This window comes from Acomys minous (genome assembly GCF_964271855.1).
Source record: "Acomys minous genome assembly, chromosome: 12".
Taxonomy (NCBI): domain Eukaryota; kingdom Metazoa; phylum Chordata; class Mammalia; order Rodentia; family Muridae; genus Acomys; species Acomys minous.
Window position 1 is genome coordinate 78,232,665 of NC_140493.1, and position 27,060 is coordinate 78,259,724.

The following is a 27,060-nucleotide window of genomic DNA, read 5'->3' on the forward strand; positions in this document are numbered from 1 at the left end:
CTGTTTCTGTTTCCCCTCCTTTCCTGTTGCCTATTTTGTATCTGTTCCCTAGTCTCCCCGTGATTGCTCTCTGCCTCTCTCAGTAAGTGAAGGGACAGAAAAAGTAGCCAAGAAGTTGAGTTCCTTATTTTAAACTCTGCTAAATATCTTCAAGACAAAAGAGGATTAACATTTCCGCTCATTTTGAAATCTTTAATTGTGAGTTAAAACAACGGAAGCCAGTCAATTAGCACAGAGCCTTCATTCCTAAGGAGTGTTTTGAACATCGTGGTTTATGTATGCCAACATCTGCATTGCCCTGACATAGTGCTGCCCACCAGTCATACCACTTGAGACATCCCGGGTACTGCTGTATACGCTTTGGGGAGAGATCAGCTTGCCGACCCTTGATGATATTGGTACCACTTAACCCCTCTCCCTATCTTAGTGTTGTGCAATATTTTATCAACCTCCATGCTTGACATTCTAGTTCTTCTTTATGTCTCTGAAGGACAGGAGGGAAGGTGGGGTGTTAGTGCAACTACAAGTTCCACATGCTGCTTCAAGCCCTAACACATTTTACATGGAGAGATGTGTGAGACACACAATGGTCTTTCTGCCCTCTGTTGAGCAAGTAAAGTAAGGAGGGAGTAGTATTCAAAATACTAAATACTGATTTTGAACATTGAGTGCAAATATTCAAGTGTTTATGGAGATTACTCCTTTTGTCAGTATTCCAAACATTTTCCCCTCAAATGTGCTTGTATTTCCCTTATATTGCTTATTATTTTGCATACAGCCTCTTTAGGGAAAGATCATTTTCTTGATTCTAAGTGATTTTTAAAAATTATCAAGTATGTAGTTGGGACTATGTAGAATCTGGATTTCAGTCCTCACAGTGTCATCTCCCACTCTCCACTTCCATGTGTTCCCACTAAACACATTTCATCTGATGATTTAGACCGAGGCTGCTTATTGTGGAGTGGCTCTTGTCGGTCATGGTTTTTGTTTGTTTGTTTGTTGAGACAGGGTCTCTCTGTGTAGCCCTCGGTGTCCTGGAACTTGTTCTGTAGACCAGGCTGGCCTCTACCTCAGAGACCCTCCAGAGGTCTACCTGCTTCTCCTACCCAAGTGCTGCGATTAACGCATGTCACACCACACCTGGATCTTTTATACTTTTTTGAAAAAGTCGTCCTTTTGAAGGGCATGCACTGTTTTGAGTGTTCAGGCGTATGAGAGCATTCTCTTCTTTCAGATTCCCTCCCGTGGTCCCCACTCATTCTCTCCCTCCCTACGTGTTTGCAAACCCTTATTCATTAGCCACACTCTGCTTGGGCAGTAGGGGAAGTCAGAGAGCAGGGAGCACACACAGCAGATTAAAAAAAAACAAAACAACTGGGTTGTTCTCATCATAACGTAAGAAGTTTCCTGCTATACTTCCTCAACTAAACCCTTTACTTTTGGGGGCAGGGTCTTGCTTTGTTGCCCCATCTCCTGACTCAGCCTCAAGCGCGCTGACATGGCATGTACTTGCTACCCCATCCAGCCTGAGTTTTATTGTTCCGTACCTCATTGCTTTTTTACTGCTATTTCCTTGGCAATTATTTTAGAGTTCAAGGAATGAATATCCCTGCTATTAATTTCTTTTATCAGGAAACCTGATACTTTCCCCAGAATTCAGCAGCCCAAGCTGATTTTGTCTCACAGGTCATACCATACACACTTGTAAGAGGAAATGCGGGGCAGGCGGTTACTAAACGTCTGCCATGGTAGGTGAGGCTGTGAAGGCTGGAGATGGCTAACAGACTGGCTGCTCACTCGTTCTCTCAGTTAAACCTCTCTGGAGACACCTCCTAGACACATAGTCAGGGCGGGAGTGCCCCATCCCACATCTTCAACACAAAACATCTAGTCGCTGTTGAATGTTTAGATGAACTTTCATGTCATTGGCCTCTTGTTCTAACTCATTGCAGATCTTCCTGTAAAAGCTTTGTGTGCCTGGGTGACTGCACATGTGCTGTGGAGAATCTTGTAAACTACAGCATTGGCGGCTCCTGGACCGAGTGACCTCACCCATCTAATGTAGAGTTCTGAGGCCTTTTCTACTTCCAGTTCCTCAGTGATGACTATGCAGATGGGATAAGAGTCCCCAACTGCCCTGCATCAGCCCCGTGTTACTGTAAACACTTACATAGTGTCTTCCTTTTCTCTTTCTCCTTAGAGCTGAAAGGTTACTGTTGGGTCTGTTACAAAGTTTGCTAAGCTCAAGCTTGTTGGCCTTACGTGTAAAAGGGCTTGTACTCCCGGGTACATCCATTCCCTGTTGCCTAGTCATAACATTTTGGGTTTTCTTTTTGTGGTGTGTGGCTTATTTTGTTGTTTTGAGATGGCGGTCTCACTCTGTAGGAGAGATCCCAGGTGCTGCAGCCTCTTCTCTGTGTCGGAGCCCCAGGCGTTTAGAAATGTGGTTTGTCTCCTGGTAATCGAAGTGGTTTAGTTTCTGAGTTCAGAACAGTGTACAGTGACTTTTTTTTTCTTTTTTTAGTTATCTATCTTCAGAAACATGTCTCTAAAGATTCTTTTTTTTTTAAAAACTCATTTGTTGGATTTAAAAAGTTATTCATTATGAAGTAGTCTTACTGTGTAGCCCTGTATGGCCTTGAAACCACAGCAGCCCTCCTGCCTCAGTTCCTGAGCACCACCCACCCACACCCAACTTTGTTGATGCGTCTTGTTTTGATACATAAGACATCCCAGCCCTGCCCTTTGGTTTATGAGACAAGGACTGCTGTCTCCTGAAAACCATATCCATAGGCACTTCTCTCTTCATCCTGCTGTGTAGTGTGATCGGCCATGAGTATTTAAGGAAGGAAGAGTTAGTAACTTTGACTGCATTGTCTAATATACTGTGAAGTTTTAACTGTCTTGTACCTAATAGAGAACGTGTGTAGACCCTGTGTGTGCATGCGTGCAGGTGTGTGTGCAGGCTGGAGGCAGATGCCAGCTGTCCTCACTTCATTTGCGACAAGGAGCTCCTTGAGTGGAGCTCACTGATTGGGTAGAGCAGCTTGCCAGCAAGCTTCTAGGATCTCCCCCAGCCCCCAGGTTCCCCACTCCCCACTAAGCACTTTGGTTACATCGACTGCCATGCCTGCCCTTATTTTACTATTTCTGAGGGTCTGAACTTAGTCTCCCATATGTTTGTGGTAGGCCCTCTTATTTTTTGCTCTATAGGTCTATTGCTCTATAGGTCAGTTGCCGGGGACCATGGCAGTTCCCACCTCTTACTTTAAAGAGCAGGGAACGGAACCCTCCACTCCAGGTTTTGTCAGATTCCCCCATGAAGTCGTGGTAATCAGTAAAATACTGTATTCATTTGCCATATTGGTATTTCCATTCTATTTCTGTCCCGAGTGACTTTAGCTGTTTTTGTCTCTTTCCTCCCTCCTAGGTTCAGGACATCTGTTTCAGCCACGATTGTCGCTGGGTGGTGGTCAGTACCCTCCGGGGTACTTCCCACGTTTTCCCCATCAACCCTTATGGTGGCCAGCCTTGTGTCCGCACACACATGTCGCCACGCGTGGTGAATCGCATGAGCCGTTTCCAGAAAAGTGCTGGGCTGGAAGAGATTGAACAGGAATTGACATCTAAGCAAGGCGGCCGCTGTAGTCCTGTCCCGGGCCTGTCCAGCAGCCCTTCTGGCTCCCCGCTGCACGGTAAACCCGCTTCCCTCCCTTTCAGCGGCTTCCCCATAGCTTCCTCCTCTATGATACGAATTTTTACTAGCTTGGGATCCATTGTAAATTTTTATATTCTGTCGGTGCTATGGTTAAGTCCTATGGACATTTAAAACATTTAATTCATTAAATCAATTAATTAGTAAGTATGAACCAAAATGATAATGCCCATCTTTTTCATGGTGTTTTATTTGCTTTATTTTCCCAGCGTGTAAGGGTTATTTGGTTTGAGACTGAGTCTGTTTTCATAACATTTGGAATATGTATTCCAGAACATTCTTTGTGTACTGGTTGGTACTGCAGTTCAGTAAGAATTGTCATGATCTAGTGTTCTTGTACTTTATTTTTAAAATTCTCTGGGACTCATCCCAGAAAATTACAGAGAACAGAAAAGTCATACCCCAATGCTGTCATCCTGATCAATACATGGAACATCACCAAAAATCCTTCTCTGTTCACTTGTCTATAATACTAAACCGTAATCTGACTTCCATGCCATTCCCTTGCATTGTAAAACTAGTTTTACTCCAGGGAAGCTCTTCATTAGGTTCCATTTGAAGTAAACGGACTTGTGTATACATAGTTGCTGTGTTTTGTTTTTGTAACATCCTTTTATAAGTTCGGGTTGTGGTGCAGGGTGGGTGCTGGTCAAACTGCAGCCAGGGTCACTTTGAGTTTGTTCTTTCCCTCGTAGATAGACTCTGAGCTCTGAGATTACAGCCCATGCCTCCTTCTTGTCTTAAGAGTTGTTTCCTGTGGCGCCAGTTTCTAAGTGGTTGAGGCTAGCCCTTACAAAGGCTGTGCTTCACTTCCTCACTCGTTCCCTTGTGCAGACATGCCACCTTTTCGTTATTGTGTCTGAAGATACTAAAGCTTCTGGCTTGGAGATTATTAATTCTGATGATGCAGTGAAATTTTCTTCAGTGTTTTGTGTTAAAAATGTATATTCATTTTTAAGTGGAAATTCTGAGTCATTCCATATGTGCATCTTCTATGTGTTTTCTTGTTTTCCTTTTTCTGTTGTGTTTGCTTCAGATAAGGTCTCACAGGTACAGGCCACAGAGCCTGGCCGCCTTGATCTCCCTGCTGGAGAGCTGCAGTGTGGCTGGACCCATCAGTCATCGGCCCCAGGGCCTGCACCATTCATTCCTTCAGAAAGCCTTAGCATGATATTTGTTTTCTGGAGCATCACATATTCTACTTAATAGTGACTATTTTATATTTTATATGGAGAGATTATGGTTATCACAGTAAATACTCATCAATTTATATCCATCTGATAAAAAAGTTCATGTAATATAAGATACCATTTAAACGTGAACGCACACACAGTCCTGTCACACAGAACTGCCTCCACTCCCCCCTCTCTGAAATGTTTCCCTCCCGCTCTGCAGCAGAGATCACTTAGGCCTCAAGCCACTTCTTACTGTTTCTTCTTCACCCCCACTCTTCCTCCCGTTTTTTCTGTGCCGTATAGCTGCTTCAGCTGCCTCTGCACGCAGCCTTTTCTCCTCCAGCTCAGCGTGAAGCCCTCTCGGCAGGCAGCTCCCCTTCACTCCTTTTGTGTTTTCTTATTTTGGAGGCATAGACCCCAGAGCAGTGGTTGGTTCTCTTCATTTTCTCTTTGTGTCTCCATGTCAAAACAAAATAGGCATTGTTGTTGGTTAGTTCTAAAAATGATGTATTTACAGTTTGTGTGGGTAAACAGTCTGATGCTGGTTAAAAACAATGTAAACCTTGGAGCAGGGAGGGATTCATCTGAAAAATGAATCATGTCTTGGCCGCATTGCCTTGTTTGTCTGTGCTCTTTTTAGCAAAGTAAAGGAAACTGTTAAATAACAATTGATATAGGGTATTTCCTTTTAGCTTTTTGGAGCCGATCCACTGTAGGTTAGGATTACTTTATCTTTTTTATTTTTTTAAGTTTTTTAGAGGATGTTTATTTATTTGAAGTATATTCTTTGTAAATATCTCTTTCATTTCCTGTCACATTGCCTGGCCTCTAGAATTGAGGAGGCATTCTTATGTTGGGATTCATGAGGATATATAGGAATCTTTATGCTTTGACAGTGACATGAGCAGCTGCTGATGGCTAGTGCAAATAGCACCTTATCACATCATATTCTTACTGTTGAAATAATATCATAGTATATCTGAAATAATATCTTCAGTTATTGTGTCTTCAGGTACCATCTGTGCTTACCACTGCTTTGAATTACACTTGACTGCAGTACTACTTTAATATGACTTCATGTATCACTGTGCCACCTCATTAAACAATATGAATTACTGGAGCATCGTTTTTTCCTTAATAATTATACTTATTTATAACTAGTAAGTATTCTTCTGAGAGTATATCACCTTTTATAGATTTTCAAATGGTCTGTCATGCAGAAATAGTGGTGAATCTTTGATAATTATTTCTTTCCTCGTCCATTTCAATTACCTCTAGTCTTATTTAAAAAAAGATAATAAAACCATTTCTTTGGTTAACCATATTATGGCTCTCTAATGGTTGTATGAAAGTTTTGTGTCTTACGACGCTGTTAGCAAGATAGGATAGAGAATGTCCCATCTATTTCATCTTCCCACACCAGGATTTCTTCCTGCTCACTTGCAGTCACCCTTGGGAAACACCATCTTATCTTGTGTTTCTTTACCTGGAGTTACCATTATAGCTTTTTTTTATTTATTAACCAGCTACCTACATTTCCTAAGCATTGCTTCAATGCTTTGTCAGGAGTAAGCCTCAGTATTGCTCTTATTTGAATATCGGAGTTACTGATTGACATGTTAGTATCTCTTATTGATGTCAAAGATGGCAGAGTTGTTGTGTTTTCACATTATCTTTGCCCCGTGTGTACCAGTTTATAAAGTAGAATCAAAGAAGTTATTCCCAGAGAAACTGTAATTTGATATTTCGCTTAATTTATTTTAAAATTAATATAAACAGTTGCATTATGACATTTTCATACATGTATAAAAAGCAATCTAGATAAATCATAACTTGTCAGAACTAAGAGGTTTTTGTTTACGGTCACATTGCTTTTTCATTTGATGCATGTAAAATGATCACTTACTCAGCCACTATGAATTAATGTTTGTTTTTTAATATGTGTGTCAAGGCTCTTTTGAGTGCCATTAAAATATTGGTGAACAAATCAGAATAAGTCTGTTTTCATGGAGCTATGAACAAATTCAAAGAATTTGGGTGTGGCGTTGCACATCTTTAACCCAAGCACTCTGGATTGATGCAAGATAGCAGCTCCTGGTAAGAGTTGTCATCCAGAAAGTTACTAGCAAGTGTCCTGAAACGGAAAACCATATCAAGAAGTGGCCAGGAGGAAGGTAGTGATTGTGTTAGGTCCCAGCGACTGGGCGGTGAAGGTGGGCACTGACAGGAACGGCTGGGAAGGACTGTTTTGCTGGGTTGTAATGGAACTCTGTGGTGATCTTAGTAAGAAGATAAAACTGCCACCATCAAGTGTTGGTTGTCCTTTTCTTTTTTCTCCTGGAATGTAATATAAAAAGAGGCAGGATAGTGAAGGTAGTGGGAGGAAGTCAGGGCCACAGAAGATTGCTGAGGGCAGGGTTGGGGCAGTACGGGTGTGGGGGGAAATGCCCAAGGAGGAACACGGTCTTCTTAGGATGTGGCATTGCCTTTAGGCCTCACCATCCATCTGTCCTGCCACACATGGAGTCGTACAATCCTGTCCTTCCAGCTCAGTTCACAGACTGTGCTCTGCTTTCTCCTGAGAAAAGCTGCTTCTTCTTTTCTGTTCTTTAGCTGCAGTGGTTGCTCACCACTTCCTTGGTTCTGTTCATCTATTTGTGATGCTGAGAGCAAACCAGGCAGGGCCTGGCACTCTACTGTTGGTGGTTTTCATGGTCCTCATTACTAAGCTGTGTTGGTTTGGTCATAGAGGACCTGGCGTCAGACTTCCTCATGGTAGACCAGTTGTTCCTCTGTCTACTGATACCAATTCTCTACCCATAAAACATGGCTAGTAATATGCCCACCCTGCAGAGTGCTTGGCACATAGGAAACACTCACACCTTGCAGTGTGCAGGATTGATTTATTTCCCATATTAAAAAAAAAAACAGCGTAAGTGAACATTTCAATGAATGTTATTGAATGTATTTAAATGAAATGAAGCTATTTTGTTTAAGCTTTTGATTGCTTTCAATTTGGACATTAACTTGTGACTATTTCTGAGATTGGAACCACAGTTGAAAGTGGTCATACTCATGGTACTGCTTTTTACATTTTTACATGGACTCACTCCGTAGCTCAGGCTAGCCTTTATCCCTGGTCCCTCTTCCTGTGTCCACTACATACAGGCGGCAGCATGCCCCCCAGCCCAGCTTCTTTCTCTCTAGCTCACTGGGTCTAGCTGTGGTTGGGCTCCAGCTTTTGGCAGCTGAATTCCAGCTCCTGCTCCCTCCCAACCCGGCAGTTGAGGGCCTTGAAGGAGGACTCTCATCTCTTGGACCCAGAGCTGCTATGTGTCAGCAAAAGGCTTACAAGTCCTGCAGCATTTCTTTCTTTTTAGCATCTGTGCGCGGAATTCATGTCTTACCACTTGGAGACTGTTTATAGCCTCCATTTGATGGTTTATTGTAATTATTTACTTTGGTTGATAGGGAGTTTTCTTGATACAGACCGCATCACATTGTAAATACAAAGCAGCCACACATCTTCGCCCCGCACAGCTTTGCCTCCTTGGGAGAGTCAGCACCAGTGCGCTGTGTCTTGACTGCTCTTTCCACATCTCTGTTTACTTGTGGACTGAAGTTTCCATGAGTGTTTTAATTTTTGCCAAGAAAAATCAATCATGTGCACTGTAGTTCTGCTTTAAATTTCATGCCTCATCTGACACAGAGTATATAAATGGTACAGACACGTTATATGGAAGAGTCCTCCTTGGGGTCACTTAACACCTGGGGTTTTGCTCATTCTGTGTAGTCTGTTGCCCGAGGTCGATGCAGCCTTGTTTCTAATCAGTTGTTTCTAAAGCCTAATGTTTTCCTGGCTCCCGAGTCATCCTCTGAAAATGTTGGCATAACATTATGCTCATTTTGACATTTGCTGTACACCAACATCATCCACATTTTAAATATTTTCATGTCATTTTCTGTCATTGTGCAGAGATAGCAGATGAGTTCTTTATGCAAATGTTTGGACAAGGGCGGCCTCACAAGATGTCTAAGTTAAACCACAAAGGAAGCGTGGAGACTCAAGCCTGTGGACTGTGGAGGCCGAGGCAGGAAGGATGCCATGAATTTGGGACCAGCCTATGCTATCCTGGTAGACCCCCATCTCAAAATCTTTTTCAGATAATCATTAATTGAAAAAAAGATCAAAGAAAGATAGCTGCAGCTTATATATTTTTTTTTACAGCAGTTTAAGGTTCATGGAACCATTAAGAGGGGACAGATCCCTGGGACAAGGTGGCGAGCAATAGAGCATAGGATTTTGCTTCCTGACATTCATACACACACACACACTCTCTCTCTCTCTCTCTCTCTCTCTCTCTCTCTCTCTCTCTCTCTCTCTCTCTCTCTCACACACACACACACACACACACACACACAGGCACACTAGCAAAGCAGAAGGCACAGGTAGTGCCATGTGTGAGGAAAGCAAGGTAAGTGGTGAGGGCCCTCAGAAGCTCTAGAGGATCCACAGCTTTTAAAGTCCAGTGCTGTACGCACTGAAATATTTTTTCAAATAAAGTTAAACTCAATTTAAATACTGTAAACTTTTATGTTTTTTAGATAAACTTTTAAAAAGTAAGTACCGCAACAAAACATAAAATAAATACCAAAACATAGAATTTTTTTTTCTGTTTTACTTTTTTCTTCTTAGGAATACAATTTTGCATTAGTCATGTAAAGTTTTATCATCAAGTGGTTAATGAGAAATGCCTCTAGAGGGCAGTATTTTCTCAGCTTTTCAGTTACTGTGATCGAGGCTTGAACTTGGATACTCTGGGAGCATAAACCTTTCATTTTATTGTGTTTTTGTTTTTGTTTTGTGTGTGTGTGTGGTTTATTCCCCAAATTCTTCCTTGTGGATTAGGAGATGTGTTACTGTCAGCGTTCAGCTCTTTTGAGTACCTTCTGCAGCCGCTCAGTTCCTGTGCGTGAGTCCTCACAGTTCTCCAGAGACGCACTTAGTTCTTTCTGTTCTTTACATAAGTGGTGTCAGTGTGTTCCCAGTGCTCCCGCCCTGCAGCATGGGTACCCTGCTTTTTGATGACTTTTTGTTTTTAAACCAGCAATTGACTAGATCCCATGATTCAGGACGGGTAGAGCTGTTAATTCATCTTTTCCCCCTTAACACTGATTGGGCCTGTCCTTCCCCTGCTGCACATGGTGTTCCCCAGTGGCCTCTTCTTTCAACGCCTCATAATTTTTTCTCTGCTGTTTTCTTTTATACCCTTTTCTAGAAATCCCGTGAGAAGAACTTTGTATCTTCTACCCTGGGCCCTGAAGCTCTCGTCTGTTCATTGTCCTTTTTCTCTTTTGTGATTTGTGAGGATTCCCTGATGCCACCTTCCAGTGACCTGTTGCAGTCCTGTTCTCACAGTGTGTTTTTAAGAGACGTTTCTTTTATTATCACGTCTTTTTCTTATTTTATATATAGTCTGTTGTTTGTCTTGTAGAAATAGTTAATATTTTTAGAGTTTAAAATTTATTTTTTGTTGTGTTATCTCCATGATTTGTCTTCCTTTGTTGTTTTTGTTGTTGTTGCTGTTGCTGTTGCTGTTTTAGTCTTCCTTTCTCGGCCCTGACTGTACGCTATACTCAGAGTTTGAAGCACTGGTGCCTCCACCCCATTGCTGTGAGTGAGCCCAAAGTACTGGCTTCAGTGTCCTGGAATCTTCAACTGACCACCACCTGATAATTACCATTTCAGGCTTTGCTTTTATTACTTACTATTTTGCTTTTATTTCATTATTTAATTTTCTTGACCGCTGAGCCATCTCTCCAACCCCTGAACTCTGGTTAACAACACTGTCTGATCTTTTTTTTTTTTTTTTTTTTTTTTTTTTGGTTTTTTGAGACAGGGTTTCTCTGTGTAGAACACTGTCTGATCTTACCGAGTACCTCAGTTCAGTTTCTTGGACCTGCATGCTGACTCACAATTCTCAGTAACTCCAGTTGCATAGAACCTTACGCTCTTGTACACGCAGGCAAGGTATATAAAGTCAACACAAACGAGAAGAACCGTTTCCCGGTGAAGGGATCTCCTGTCTTCCGCTCTGTGTACACTGCGGGAATGAGGACTGCAGGCTCTGAAGTGGTGTTGATGGTTACAGGAGGTAGAGATTTCAATCCAGTGGTGATGTTAGCTCTTTTCCTGGGTAGGACGGGTAAGGAAGAACCCTGCTCTACACGCACTGCTCTGGTGGCATGTCTGGGAGGCCCAGAAATGGCAATTTTAGTTCTTTATGAGAAAAAAGATGTCAAAAATGTTTTATCAATAAGTCATCTTAGAGGAGGCTAAAATATTTGGTTAATTTTTGTTCTTGTGAAAAGGAAATTTAGAAACATTTTTGCAGTATTTGGTCTTGATGGAGGTAGAGAGGCCTGAGACAGTTGAGGGCAGAGGCTCAAAAGGCATCTGATTGGGGTGTGGCACCCAGAGTAGTTTTGAAGTTTAATTATCTGATCAGGAATCAGTTACAAAACAGTTACAAGATGGAAGACAAGGGGGAAAATGAGCGGGTCAGGGCTGTGCCAGGGTTATGTATACTGAGACGCGGGAACTGGGATGGCTCCCTGCATTCCTCGGTGGACGGCGTGTGAGCTGGAGGGGGCGCAGAGGGAAAGGGATTTCAGGGTCACTGAAAGAGCTACCCACTGTGGCCCAAGTGTTTGTGCAGGTGAGAATTGTCAAGCCACAACGAGGCACCAGAGAGAAGTATTTCAGAGTGGACAGAGGAGTTCTGTGGGCACGGCTGTACTTGGTGACTGCAGAAGAGACAAGCTTTTCACGTTCAGTGTCAAGATCTAGCCTGCCTAGCAAATGATCTACAAATGTTCACGCTAGTCTAGACATGGCATGGATTGAAACACGTTAACTTTTTGTGAAAACCATAGATTTGGAAAAAGGTCGGTGTCAATACAGATAACTAAATATGGTGTTCCCGCAGTGACCTGGTGTCAGTACAGATAACTAAATATGGTGTTCCTGCAGAGACCTGGGCTCCACAGTTGGAAGTCCCAGGGAGAGAAGCGGTTGCTCCCTTGCAAGTGTTATGTGTTCAGAGCTGTTCATAGAATCACTGCTGTGCTTTTAATGCTCAAGGATTTTCTATAAGAAGTATTTTGATGTACAGAGGTAAATTCATGGTTATACTTTTGCAGAACTGGAGCCAGGCATCCTGATCTTGAAGTATTCTTAATATTCTTACAGGGTGCTAAGTTTAATTGGCTTGTTTTGTTTTTCAAGACAAGGTTTCTCTGCGTAGCCTTGACTGTCCTAGACTCCCTTTATAGATCAGGCTGTCCTAGAACTCACAGCGATCTGCCTGCCTCTGTCTCCCATGTGCTGGGATTAAAGGCGTGAGCCACCATGCCCAGCACAATGTGCTAAATTTAAATTATCTTTTTAACAGTTTGATTCTGGGAATTGTTGGTTATTTAGGGAGTAAAAATTCAGCATTCATTTACTATATTTTTCTTAACTGGCATATATAAACACTTGTTTTCAAGTTGGATATGAACATACATTGAGTATAAACAGGTTTATCTTTCTTTTGTCAGAAACTGCTGCAGTGGCCCTTTCACACCACACTCCAGTCTTTGTGTGCCGTTGAGAGCTGGTGCTCTTTCCCATCTGAAGGAAATGCATCTTTGACACTTCTCATGACCTGAGTCATGATGCTGAAATAGAGCCAGAAAATATTCTTAACAGTCATGGGTAATAAGAAGGAAGGCTTCCGTTAGCAGTGCAGGAGGGTGAAGGGCCAGAGAGAACAGTGGAGACTGGGGGCTGTGAGAAAAGAGTCTGCCATTTTGGTTTTTAGTATTCTTCTTCTTCTTTTTCTTTTTTTAAAGGAAAGTTGCTTACATCTTGTAGCTGTCTTTGTTATTAAATATAATATACTTCAATTTTAATAATTATTTACTTTTTTCTCTTTTTTAAGAAAGAGTCTTAGGTATAGTGGTGCACACTTTTAATCCCAGTACTCAGGAGGCAGAGGCAGGCAGATCTCTGTGAGTTCGAGGCCAGCCTGGTCTACAGAGTGAGTCCAGGACAGCCAAGGCTACACAGAGAGACCCTGTCTCAAAAAACAAAACAAAACAAACAAACAAGGAAGGAAGGAAGAGCCCTGTAGCCCAGGCTGGCTATGAACTTTGTCTTCAGTCAAGGGTGACCTGGATCTCGTAATCCCCTGTCTCTGTCTCCTGAGTGCTAGGATTGCAGGCATCTATCACTGTTTCCCTCAAAAGGAATGGTTAAAAAGCTTCACACACACTGTCATTTTTAGTATTAGTAATAACCGTGCGTTAGTTAGTATCCTTTGCTTTAAAGGTTAAAAGGTGTCGCATCCCTGCAATCTCAGAACTTGGGTAATTGAGAAAGGAAGATTTCCATGAGTTCAGGATCAAACAAGCTAGCCAAGTACATAAAGGAAAAGAAGGAATACTTTATTGATTGCAGCCAGTTCAGTGTTTGCGCCTATTGTGGCTTTTTGTTTCTGAATAAGCACTTGATACATTTATACATTATATGCATACCGGTGTAAATAATGCAATGTTTGATAAATCTGCTTTCTTTGTTGTTACTGTACAAGCTAATTGTGCGGTCGGTGTACAGGATTGTTGGGAAATAACTTCACTGAGCTGTTCCTTGTACAGTGCTCATCTTACCCCAGGCTTGGTCTCAGGGAGGTTGGCTATGATGTTTTGATTCTGTAGTTTTTCACTAGCGTCAGATGTGCTTGTCCCTGAGTACTTTGTTCTAGGACTGCCCTGAGCTTGCTTCAGAGGAGCCGGTCCCCTGGTGCGGTCAGTAGATGTGCTGGCGATGCGTGCTGCGCTGGTGCCGCGCTGGCCTCGTCCTGGCTTCGCAGTCCTGCCTCAGCCCCTCAGTTGCCGGGTTATATTTACATGTTTGAACTACTGCTTCGGGCAGGGATTTGAATCTTGGGGAAAAGGAAAGGCTCCGAATCATTTCTACTTCTGTGAAGAATTTGCACAGTTTAGTTTTGCATTTATGCCCATATAAATGTAGGTCACTTTCTAGGTTCCCAACCTCTGTTGACTGAGCATCGTGGTCCAGTCCCAATGGTAAAAATGAGGTAGAATTAGCAAGAGCTCTCCAGTGTCAGGAGCACTAGGGCTTAATAAAATTCTTCACTTCAAGAGCTCATAGACTGAAACACTGGTCATTCCACAGGTTTTACCATTTGGTTTGTCAATTGTTTTGATTGTGTGATCATGAATAAATCACGTATGCTTTAAAGTTTTCAATAATGTTAAAATGTTTTTCGGTTAAAAAAATTTCTTACATAGAATTTCTCTTATTTTCTCTTTCGTGCTCCTTTCTCGCTCTGTGTTCTCGCACCTTGAACTGCTCCAGCTCTTGATCGCAGCTCCTTTCAAGCCTTATTTTTACCTAGGTTTTTTTTTTCTCCACTCCTCATTCTAGCCCAAACCCTGCCCTTTTTGAGTAAATTATACTCACTGTGCTTGCAATCTTTATACTAGTGACAATTTCTTTTTTTTTTAAATGAGCAAAAAATGTATTCATTTCTTGCATTTGAAGTACTCCTCGATGACATCCTTGGCTGGAGAATCTTTGCCATAGTCCCTAGCCACTACACAACTGCAACCAACCACTTTCCGTGGCTTCCCCTCTCGATGGATTCTACAGAGGCCTACCCATCCCCCAGTCCCTTGTTGTCATCAGCCTTAATCAGGTTGGTCTGGTGCTCAGCACACGGTCCCTCCACCAGCTTGACGTACATGGGCTCATTGCAGTTGGATGCCAGCACACAAAGGTGGCCTGGCGCTCGTCTAAGGCTTTGGCAGCTTCGAGAATGCCACGCGCTAGGCCATCATGGACGAGGCAGTAGAGCAATGTTGATGTCCTTCCACCCCCAGCCGCAATGCCTTCCTCAGCCATGGCGGGATCATGAGTGAGGCTGAATCTTTTTTTTTTTTAAAACACATTTTTATTGAAAAATAAAATAATTCATATTACATCTCATTTTCTATCCCATCCCATGCATCCTCCCATTCCTCCCTCCCTCCCACCTTCACCCCAATCCCCCTTCCCTATGACTGTGACTGAGGGGGACCTCCTCCCCCTGAATATGGTGCTAGGGTATCAAGTCTCTTCTTGGTAGTCCACTATCCTTCCTCCGAGTGCCGAGGCTGAATCTTGAACACACCCAAGCCTCCGCCTCCGCGTGGCAGGAGAAAATCAACCATTTCTTTTTGAATTTTACTCTTACATGACAGGCTTCTAAATCCGCTGGATTCATTTTAGCTTTAAGGAAACGCTTCCATCAAAGTAGCCTGCAGTACGTGAAGAGTAAGGAACAGGTGAGAGTATTCAGAGAGCCAGGAAGGAACACCTGGAGAAGTTCTTGTTGATTTTTTGACATAAGTATAACAGTGTCATGTATGTTAATTTGTATGTATATGTTACATACGTTACAAACAGTCACATTCCAGTTCTCTTGGAAGTGTACTTGTCACTCTCCTTGATACTGGAGAGCAGCAGAGGGTGAGTTCTGGGCCATTCTGTGCGCAGTAGCAGAAGGTCGTTAGTAACCTCTGTCTCCACCTGGAAAACATAGATGGGTTTTCCCTAAGTACCTGCAGTCATAACTGTGTTCTCACAGAATTTCCTTAGAAAAAGCAAAAAATGTTTCTGCTGGATTTCATACAATTGTGCAATGTTTTATCATCTGCTGCCTCCACAAGAAATAGTAGCAAAACCAAATGCAGTTGGGTTAGCCCTTGCATAGTCTGTCCCTGTTCGGTCTGCTCAGCTGTTTGGGAACGTGTGTCCATTTTCTTTTCGTCTCTTGCTCAGTTCCTCAGCCTGTGCAGCCTGGTATGTGGGTCAGAAGGCACTGCTTCTCAGCAGGGCGCTGCTGTTTCCTTTTCCTACTGAGTAGATTGCAGATTATACTGGAACATGCCTGAGAAAAGGTCAGAAAGGAGGGTGAGAGCCCGGGCGCTGCAGCTGGGAAGCTTGTCATTCTCTAGGAAAGCGCAGGAGCTGTGGAGTTGGGGGAGGGACAAGAGTGACAGACTCTCCCATTCTGACCAGAAGCATCCCAGATGCCTCAAGTTCCTGTTTGCTCCGGATACTTTAAAAAGTATATATATTATATATCTTTAAAGGATTTAATTTGGTTTTGATTAAATAATGGTCGAGGGTTAGTCGAGGAAGCTTTAATGTTAAACTAGACCGCAAGCAAGAGCTAAGCAGGGTTTCTTGCTTTGTGGAGCCAGAACGTCCAGTGATTGTTTTAGAACAAGCTACCATTGTCCTCTTTTTGACAGAGTCAAGAAGTCAACTTTCCAACTCCAGAATTAACTTAAAACTCCTTGGTAAATTTTGCTGTTTTCATACCCATCAAATCCATGGTGGGATATTAAAAGCAGACCAGCAGCTTTGATTTTCTGTGGAATGAAAAAAGCACACGCACAGCAGCTGCCTAGAACTCCTTCCCAGCTTTCCTTTGGAAAGGGGTAGACAGGAGGACATCTTTATGACTCCTCGGAGTGGGCAAAGTGTCGGAAGGAAGGTGGAGATTATGAAAATATGTTGGGAAAGGGCGTTTCTGTAGATTTGTCTTTTGTGGAGTGCCAGGAACCCACATTAAGTTTGGGTTTGAGGATGCCCTTGTTATTTTAATTTCCAAACACAACTGTTCATTACTAACAGACCTGGGACCTTGAGAGAGTGAGAGGCAGAACCTCTCAGCTCTGGCAAATTCCTATAGTGTGTGGAGAGCAGACAGATTGAACCGAGGGGAGCCTGGTTTCCTGTGTCATGGACAGTGTCTGTAGTAGCCTCACTGATGCCTGATGCAAGGGCTGTGTCTGAAGGGCACAGGAAACCCCAGTAACTTCAGACTCCTAACTACGATGCCCATGGGCACACTAATTTGCTCCTGTAAATGAGTCTTAACAATTCTGTGCTTATTTGTCCCTAGATCCCTAATGACGACTAAAGAATCTCTTCCGTAACACCACAGTGCTGGTCATCTGTTTTCTTTCTCACAGTTTTCCTTCTTAAAGGGTCTTGCCATGGCTCCCACTCCTGACCACCCATAGCTCCTGCTTCTCCTAACCTGTCTCCCGCTAAGGTGCTCCCTTATAGGTGATTTCTGAGCTGTAACTGTGGCTTGTTTTTCCGTGCTTCACAGTGAGATAGAGCAGTGAGAGAGCTGGGAGGAGGAATGTCCTTTCATTCTTCCCTTCCTTCCTTTCACTTGCACAAAGTTCGTGCACACAAAGTGCTGATAGTAGCTGAGCATCCAGCAGAATGTGACGTGCTCAGCACTTTCGGGGGCTTTCTTCCCTTAGAAATGTCTCGTGCTTGGCAGTTGGCCACGTTCACATGTTCTCACATCCCTGCATCCAGAAGCTGGGAATCCAGTCCTGGCAGCTTCTGCACAGAGGGTAAAGATAAACCAGCAAGGAGCTGAGCTTCCGCCCACATTACCTGGGAGTTGCTGCTGATGGCTTTTCCACAAATGTCCTAGTTTGTCAAAGCCCAGTAAATCTTGGAAAGTTTATTTTCCTTGTAGCATCTGTGTTTTATAATGGGTCTTTTAATTTGTTTTTACTTTGTCTGCAGGGATTTCTTTTGTCCGGAGTTTTCAGACTCTTGGCTTTTTTTTTCTTTCCTGTGGAAGTGAGTCCGTTAATGATGACTGGTTTGGGAATATGACTTTCTGCAAACCTGACCTGGCACGCTGCTCCCCAGAGCAGCTACAAAGCCCACTGTTTCTTTCTCTGTCCATTTTCATCCCCAACTTAATCCATTTGCCTTTGAGTTTTTGTAGTATAAAATGTTTGGGGACATGCTGTTTGGGACAGTGAAGAATAAGGTCACATTTTGACTTGTGGATGGCACCTAGTCCAGCTCACCTGTCTGCGGGACCGTGTGTTATTAGCAGGAAGAGTAAGGCAGCTCTTGGAAGCTCCCCATATGCAGATGGCAGGAGCCAAGAAAGTCCATGCGAGCTCGGTCTCTTTGAGAGCTGACTGTTTGTTTCGGATAGCATAGGAAGTCAGTGGTCGAACCCTGAAGCCCGTCATTCTGTTTCAGTTCACTGTAGCAGTGAGAGCAGTGACAGCACACACAACTGACAATGGACCCAACGAATCGTAGCTTGCAACATGAAAAGAGTTGTTGTTTTTGTTGTTGTTGTTGTTTTTTTAAAGAATTCAGATTTTTAAATGATACTCTGTTCTGACATAGAATTTCTGCTTTAATTTGTCCAGAAACCATCTTATTGGAATTTGGACATTTTCCCACCATGCGATGCCCATCTCTCATGGAGACTGGTTTCCCTTTATGGGATCAAAGCTTGGGTGGATTTGGATAGCGACCCAAAAGCCTGAAGGCTTATGCAAGTTCAGCTCTATAGACTAAGCCTGAAAAACGGTCTCAGAAGAGCTCATTTTCTCATGAGAGTGTGGGACTTCCTCTGTCTGGCTGTGCCAGAAATACTGTGAGAACATCCATTCTCAGGGCGTCTCTCACTTGCAGGTCTAGTGTCAGTTGGAATCTGAAAGTATAATTGTGTGTGAAATGTTTTATAGATCTTAAGGCTTCATGAAGTCTCTCAGTAAAGCAGCAACTAGACAGTGTCTGTTCTGTCCTTTGTTCTTGTGTGATAATGAAAAGCTACGTACAGGAAGGAGCCTTGCTGATGTGACACATTTATGATGTGGCCATCTCCTTGAATTGCTCAATTTTTCTATTTTTCTAAACTATTTCTGAGAGTTGGTACAAAGAAAGGGTAGGGTAGAGTGAGTCCAAGTCCACAGACACTACACAGAGAACATCTTTGTGTTTTCTCTCACTGTGAGATGCAAAAAGCTGCCTCGGTTTACTGCACAGAAGTGTCCAGCTATGCCCCTAAAGGCACCGAGCTGAGGCGCCAGCCCCACCCGAGTCCCAGCATCATCTACGTCTGCTTTATATACTCCCAGGGTCTCATTCCATAGCCCATGTTGGTTTTGTACCTTGCTTTTCAACTGCTGAGACTTTGCCTTGTGCTACCATGTTTGACCTTTTATGAAGTATTTTGAGATCCCTCCTGTTTCGGGCAGGGCTTTCCCCTTCTCTCTGTAAAATAGATTGAATTCATTTAGCAAATGCTTACCGCACTGGCGGTCACCGTGGCCGCTGCTGAGTCTTCTTGTCTGTGCTGTCCCTCGTCTTACTAACCCCTGATCGCGTCATTCATGCTTCTTGCTTTCTATCCTTTACTTTCTGTTAGACAAGCCAACTCCTGTATGTGCAAACTTTGTGTGATTCATCACCCTTTTAAAGTTGTCCTTTAAAACAATAACAGTGACTCCTTCTCTTTGTCTCTGAGCTGTTTTTCAGATGTCATTTGTCATATGTTTTTCCCATCACCTATTCTTTTTCTTCTCCCCCCTTACTTCCCTTCCTCCCCCCCTCTTTCCCTCCATCACCGTGGTGTGAACACACTGAAAGTCTCTTGGACTTGCAGGTCAGAACCAAGGGGAGGGCATGATCCCAGGCAGCCTCAGACTGTGTAGTGGCTGAGGGGATACGGAGAGACACATCATCTCTCTTGCTAGTGTCTTCTCTGCAGTTTCAGTCATTTGATCTCATTGCGGCACCAGTTACCAGGGCCATTTACCTAACATTTGCCTTCTCCCCCTGTGCAGTGGGACTTTGCCGTAGAAGTCTATCAGAGCCACTAGCTCACCTCATTGTTTCATTGCTCTTAGTTTAAATCATATTCATTTGTTTTTCTATGTACATATGTGGGGAGGGGGAGGGGGAGGGAGGAGGGTATAGGTCCATCTGCAAGAACACAATATGTCTCTTTTGAGACAATGTCTCTCATTGGCCTAGAAACCACCAGTCAGGTTAGTATGATGACTGAGCTCCAGGTATCTGACTGTCTGTGGTTCCCCTGGGCTGAGATTACAAGCCTCTGGTATTACAGTTTTGTTTTGTTGTATTTGTTTTGTTTTCTCATGCTTTCTGGGGATTGAACTGAGGTCTTCATACTTTGAAAGGAAGCATTTTCTTCACAGAGCTACCTCCAATCCATGAAAATATAAAATTAATGCCTGTTTAAAGGTGCCAAACAGTTTTACTTTTTATTTATTATTTTCTGTGTCTATTTGTTGTGTACCATGTATATGCCTGGCACCCGTGGAAGCCAGAAGAGGGTGTTAGGTCCCATGAATCTAGAGTTACAGATGGGTGTGAGCTGCCTTGTGGCTGTGCTCATGACAGCAGCCTGGAAGGCTCCTGTGCCTTCATTTCCTTGCTTTGCCCTGCTTTCTGCTTTGTTGAGTATTCATTATTTTCAGAGACTTCATCCTTAGTGTTTGCATTCTCATTCCTTGCTCTGAGAAGGAGGTCATAGGTGTTTGATAGGGATCGCATCAAGTTTGCTTTGGGAAGCAGGATATTTTAAACCACAGCATAGATGTCTTTTCTAAATTTTCATTTCTTTCAAATTAAAAATTTTAAAACTACCTAGCACATTGTACATCCTAGGCAAATGCTGTACCACTGAAGATATCTTTCTTTTTCGACTCACTTTGTTGACTAGGCTGGCCTTGAACACCTCTGCCTATTGAGTATTGAGATTCAAAGTGTGTGCCACCACCCCCGGCCTAAATTTATTTCTTGATGTCTTTTCTTTCACTCCCCTTTCTTCTCTCCCTCCCGCCTTTATCTCCTTCTTCCCCTCCTTCCCTCCCTCCCTCCCCCTCTCTTTCTATCTTTATTTCTGTGTTTTCTGACAGTGTAGGTAGCCCATGTTAGCTTTGAACTTAATATGTAGCTGAGAGTGGCTTTAAGCTTCCTGATGCTCCTGTGTCACTTCCCTCCTGCTGTGATCTCAGGCATGTGCGCTTTGGCGGGATCATGTGCTGATGGGATCAAGCTTAGGGCTTTGTGTAATGTCAGACAAATACTCCACTAACTGCGCTCCACTCCCAGCCTTTAGATGTCTTTTAACAGTTATTATAAATAGGGTTTCTAGTTAATGTGCTGATTTCTAGTTTAGGCAGTAGACTTGGTTATTATAAAACAGAATTACTGGGCTTTTGTAGAACACATATTCTCTTTCATTTAAACTATGCTTGGCTAGGATATATCTCTGTAGTAAGTAGAGTGCTTGCCTACGTGACATATATGTGATCCCCAGGACTGCCCTACTCCTGAAAAAGAGAAGAGGAAGAAAGACCCAAAGGGTAATCTACGCTTATAAACTTCTTGCCAAGTCTAGTACTGTGTAAGACAGACACTGTCACGTTGCCTGCCCTGTAGACACAGACATACATTCTACACACTCTACTTTATATACCCCTGCAGATGGTGGCTGCATCTTCAACACAGAGTCGAGGAGGACATGACACACTTGGTTCTTGAGACTGCAGGAGCATGCAGCCTTCTGTGCCTAGCACCCTCTGGCTCTGGTGCCTTCTGTGCTGTTCTGTGGAGGTCTTTTATCCTAGGGAGAAGGCAGAGCTGCTGAGCCACAGGCAGTGAAAGCACCGCTCACTATTTGTCTTTGTATAGTTCCCTGTTCTAGAGTTCTGTGCTCTACCACTAAGGTGCATTCCAAGCTCAAATATCTTATCCATAGTGTTGAATGAACAATGAACACAAGGTCTATATTGTTTGCTTGCTGAAGAATTTGCTTAGTGTGTCCTGGTCCTCCTGAGCCTGGCAGCATAGAGTGCACTTGTAAATGCAGTGCTAGGAGGCTGAAGCGGGAAGACCTTGGGCTGGGATGCTTAGTGTTAGGGAAGGAAGGAAGGAACGAATGAGTGAATGAATGAATGAATGAATGAATGAAGAGGATTCCACAAGGGAAATAGATTCACCTCCCCAGTGCTATGTGTTGCACCTCACCAGTACTTCTTAGAGACTACTTCTGCTCCCATAATGGCGTCCCTGCACACCTCTTTCCTTTCCATTATTTTCAGGCCTTGAATTCCCTGCTGTCCCACTCTTTATCTAACCAGGTTACCTCCCGTGTGGCCGCAGTCCATTTCCAAATAATTGTTCCCACATGTACTTCTTCTCAGTGCTCGACAGTTATCACCGTGTGCTGTAAGATTTGTGATAACAGGGATGGGAGCCCCCACAGTGCCTTATCATAGGCCGAGACGCTCCTCAGATCCATGCTGAGCAGCTGACAGATGTATACGCCATACACATGTCCTGAATTTTATTAGCTCGTGACATATTAATGTTGGATCCTGATTTCGATACAAGCATAGTCATCTGATAATAAGTTGTCAGCTATTGTCTGTATTATGTGAGTTGTTCTGACTCAGGTATCAAGAGCTTTTCTCCTTTATTGCATTACAGACATCCATCATCTTTTCTTGAAGGTTGTCTGATTGTGTGAATTGTAACTGCTTCCTGTTGTATCCCAGCCATACATATGAATCTACTGCTGTAATGACATTGGAGTTTGTTGGTATGGGGAGTCAGAGTTCCCCGTCAGCCCTAGCGTAGCTTACCTTGTTACCTCCAGGGACTGGTATATGCAGATAGACCCATCTCCTTGACAAGCAGCACTTCGTTAGCCCTGTTCTGCTTTGGAAGTCACCATCATCCTGCTAGGATCTAGAAGATGCCATGCTTGTCTTTCAGGGCTACATAGTTAGTTTGAGGATTGATACAGTCATCATAGGCCCCTTGGGCTAACCTCATAAACAATACTAGAGAGAAACACTTAAGTTGTGGGAGCCTACCACAGGATGTCTGCATACCACTCTGACATGTCTTCACAGGGGTGCTCATTGCATTGTAAAGTGAAGTTTTGGGGTTTGGAACTTTCTGGAATTCTCTCCCAACATCATTTTTTATGTTTTATCATTCACTCAGTCTGTACATGTGGATCCCCTAGGAACGGAAAACTATCTGTACTTAAGTTGGTCAAAAGATTTAACTCATTCATCAAAAGGCCAAGCAGCTTCCTTTAGAAATTCCCAAGGCAGATGAAAGAGTGAGTTTTTGTCAGAATGGTGGCCCAGCTAAGGATGAGCAGAAAACCACACTGCCTTTATAAATGTAAGAACCATTGAGCCATGAGCTCTGGAAAATTGCTGATGTAAATTGTGAAAACCTGAGCACTCGTGTAAAAAGCCACATCCAGCAGCAGCACTGGTACATATTCTAGTGCTGAGGGTGGAAGCAGGTCCGACAGCTCACAGCCTGCCTGCCTGTGTCAGCCGTAGACCCTGTCTTAGAGAGAGAGTCAAGGGAAGAACGACTAAGGAAGATGTCTGACATGCACTTTCATGTGCATATACTCACATGCACACACATAAAGCGAGAACAAAAGGTCCATCTGAAATCTCTAAACTAGTCACTGTGGTTACTTCTGTGACCTCGTAATGTTGGTTTCTCCTAGTCCCTATGAACTCTAATTATAAATTGTAATTGTGTCAGTTTTCTTTAAATTTTATCTTATTTTTCATCCGTCCGTCCATCCACCCATCCACCCACCCACCCATCCATCCATCCGCGCATGCATTCATTTGTTTGCATGAGTGTAGAGATCATATGACAGCTCGTAGGAAGTTGGTTCGCTTGACCACGTGGGTTCTGGAATGTGAGGCTCCAGAGCAAGTGCCATTGCCCACTGAATCATCTCACCAACCCTTGATTTCTTTCTTAAATGAGAACTTTTTCAGAAGGAGGGATGTTCTCATCATTGATGCTCTGCTTTGTGTTTTTCTTCGTAGGGAAGCTGAACAGCCAAGACTCTTACAATAACTTTACCAACAACAACCCTGGCAACCCCCGGCTTTCTCCCCTCCCCAGTTTGATGGTAGTGATGCCTCTTGCACAAATCAAACAGCCAATGACATTGGGGACCATCACGAAACGAACAGGGTAAGGCCTCAAGCTTGATGTTTCCACAGTCGCTGTCGAGGGTGGGGTGGATAAGTATTGAATGTGCTTTTTTTTCATTGTGTGTTTTTGATTACGTCCTTCATTTCCAGCCCACATGAGACTCAGTGGCTGCCGAGTTAGTATAAAGTTTAGAATGCACACAAGCATGCTCACACACAGCCGTGGACACACTTTCATAGTAAGAAACAAAGCAGTGACAAGTTGTGAAAACTAGTATTGACTAATGGAAACCAGAGTCTGCCACTTGGCCACTTGCTGCTCTGTGGCATTGTCTGATTGTACAGTTTGATTTTCTTGGCCCTTACCAATACGATTGGCATTTACACACAATGCCCACAACACAATGCATTTTGGCAGATGCAAATATTAAGAAAAGTTTTCTAGATGACAATTGTATTTCGTGTGGGTGTATTACACCAACATATTTACATTACTAATCTGTTATTAGTGTCTGGGTAATGTGCTGTTACATACAGCTCAAAGCCAGCACAAGATTGGTCACTAATGTTCTTGAGTTCTTTTCAGTGCTCATTTTTGCTGTTAAAAAATTCTCTACCTGTTTGGAATGAACTACTATATGTCTTCTATTATTAAACATTCAATTATATGACCATACTGACTATCCTTTTTGGACTATTAAATTTGTACTCCTGCAGTCATTTCTGTAGGCAAATTCTTTGTTTTCTTCAATGTATAATCCCAGTATTTAATTGTATTAAAAATGGATTATACTATATATTAAAATTCTGTATTAAAGCAGTCTGGAGACAGACCTGTGTTGACTTCAAATAGTCTTTATGTTCTCCCTCATGAAATAAAAATATTAAATTATCTGGCCACTGTGTGGGCTAATATACTAATATACTGGGCTAATGTAAAAGTGCTTAAAGAAGCCACTTTTCTTAAATAGAAAATACTCAAGTTTCCCAGATACCAGATTTTACTGTCACATAGAAATTGACTCTCAGCCTAGGTGACATGATGTTTACATGTAAGGTGGGCCTATTGGCAAAGCAGGCTGAGTTTGTAACATGTAAGGGAAAATATTCCTGAAAACCTGCACCCTAAATCACAGTTTATTATACCATTCTCTGACCTGTGTATCATGTAATTTAACTCTTTGTGTTTAGTAGAAGTGCAATTTAAAGTGGTGTATTTATTTATTAGTTTAAGACATGTTGACTAAGATGGTCATGAACTTAGAAGGGTGTGTGTCTGTGATTCACTGCTAGTTGATTTCCCCCCGTTTGTACTAGTGCATTCTCTGGCGTAATAACAAGCAAAACATTTATTAGTCTTGAACCAAAATTTTAAAGTGTATTTTTTTAAACTCACTGAAGTATCTCTTAATGTAATTGTACATTATTCACTCCAGCACTGTATAATTTTATAAAGTACTTAAAAAGATTCTTTCCTGAAGCTAAGTAAAAGCATATTTGACTATACATTCAGATTGAGGGGAATATCTGAGAAGTGGCCAGAGGCTTCCTGGGAGGTTTCTGGTGATTTAGTTCTTGCTGAGGTTGGTGCAGGTGTGTTAGACACATGAGGACAATCACAAGTATTTATAATTGCAAGTCTTTATTCATAGTGTTCCCTTTTCTGTGTATTTTGAAAATATCCGTCCTCTGCTAGGACAGTGACAGGTCGTAGGAGATGTTAGCATCTGGAGATCTCCTATGAACCTAAATTCTCCCATGCCTTTTCTTTTATAAACTTGTATGGCTCAGTGGTTAAGAGCACTGACTACATTTACAGATAACCTGGGGTCAATTCTCAATATCCTCACCCCCACATCCTCAAAGCCATTTGTACCTCTGGTCCTGAGTACCCAACAACCTCTTTTGCTCTTGGTGGGCACCGCCCTCACATGGTACACAGACATACATACAAGCAAAACACAATACATATAAAATGAAATAAAAAAATTAGGAAGCTGGTGTACCCTTTTAATTCCAGCACTGAGAGGCTGAGACAGAGGACCCCTGTGAGCTCAGAGACCACCAGGGCTATGGAGAGACCCTGCCTCAAAGAACAAAATAACAAAATGATCAAAAATTTTTTTTCTTAAAACTCTCTGTCTCTCATCATGATTGTTTTTATTTTCCCCACTGTAGAGCAGACGGAACACAGGGCTCCATGCAAGTGTGCTAAGCACTCAGCTGCAGACCAGCCCCTTACTGATAACTGCAGTGGGAATTGAGTAATTTTGTGTGATTGGAATCAACATTTAGTATATGTCACAGTCAGCATTCTGCTGCTGTGAAATGGCAGCCCTGAGCTAAGGCTGGCACTATGCTGAGAGCCTTATATCCTGAACTGCAGGGAAAGAGATGCACTGAGCCTGCCTTGGCCTTCGGGAACCTCAGAGCACACCTTCAGCAGCAGACACACCTACTTCACAAGAACACACCTCCCAGTCCTTCCAAAGTAGCTCAGCAACTGGGGACCAAACACAAAAACATATGTGGTGGCGGGGTGGCTCTCACTCAGACCACCACCAGGCTCACAACTTCATCCATTTTCTTTTAAATTGATGAATTTTAAAAGAAAATTTAAAATTCCTTTCAGAATATGTTGTCTTCAGGTTGCTACCAAATAATTTATACTTGTCTCAAAATTAGTCTTTGGTTCTAATATTTTTGACTTAGTCTCAATTTCAGCAAAATAGTGAAGTCTGATAACAAGAATTTTTCTATACCCAAATCTCCTGTTACAAATGCTAACTTTATTATTGACATTCTTTTATGCCTCAAAACATGACACTTTTCTAATAGTTTCAGAATAAATTTCAGATTAATGGTCCCTTCCCCCTTGTCTTCCACCCTAACCCTGGATTAAGCAATCTGCTATGTAGCCACACTAAAGACTGCAAAAGAAGAATTTAATTCATAATCTTAGTCTCAGCTTCCCCTCCCCCCTTCTCTGAGTCCCTCCCTCTCTCCTCTCCTTCCTCTTCAGAAAGGAGGAGGCCTCCCATGGATATCATCCCACCTTGCCATATCAAGTTGCAGCGAGACTAGGTGCATTTTCTCCTATTAAGCCCAGACAAGGAAGCCCAGTTAGGGGAATGTGATCCAAAGACAGGCAACAGAGTCAGCCCCTGATCCTGAGTTCCACATGGAAGACTAAGCTGCACAGAGGGCCTAGATCGATCTCTCCCATGCATGCTCTCTGGTTGGTAGTTCAACCTCTGTGAG

At 42.8% G+C, this 27,060-nt stretch overlaps 1 protein-coding gene across 9 annotated transcripts in view; it reads left to right on the forward strand.

The window, feature by feature from the left end:
* BCAS3 (BCAS3 microtubule associated cell migration factor) overlaps nt 1-27,060 on the forward strand; it is a 469,548-nt gene that overhangs the window by 139,274 nt on the left and 303,214 nt on the right. For all 9 annotated transcript variants that reach the window (XM_084803266.1, XM_084803265.1, XM_084803270.1 and 6 more), the window contains exons 15-16: nt 3,431-3,695; nt 23,689-23,839. In XM_084803266.1, coding sequence (XP_084659392.1) covers nt 3,431-3,695; nt 23,689-23,839 — 416 coding nt within the window. The remainder of the gene's footprint in view (nt 1-3,430; nt 3,696-23,688; nt 23,840-27,060) is intronic.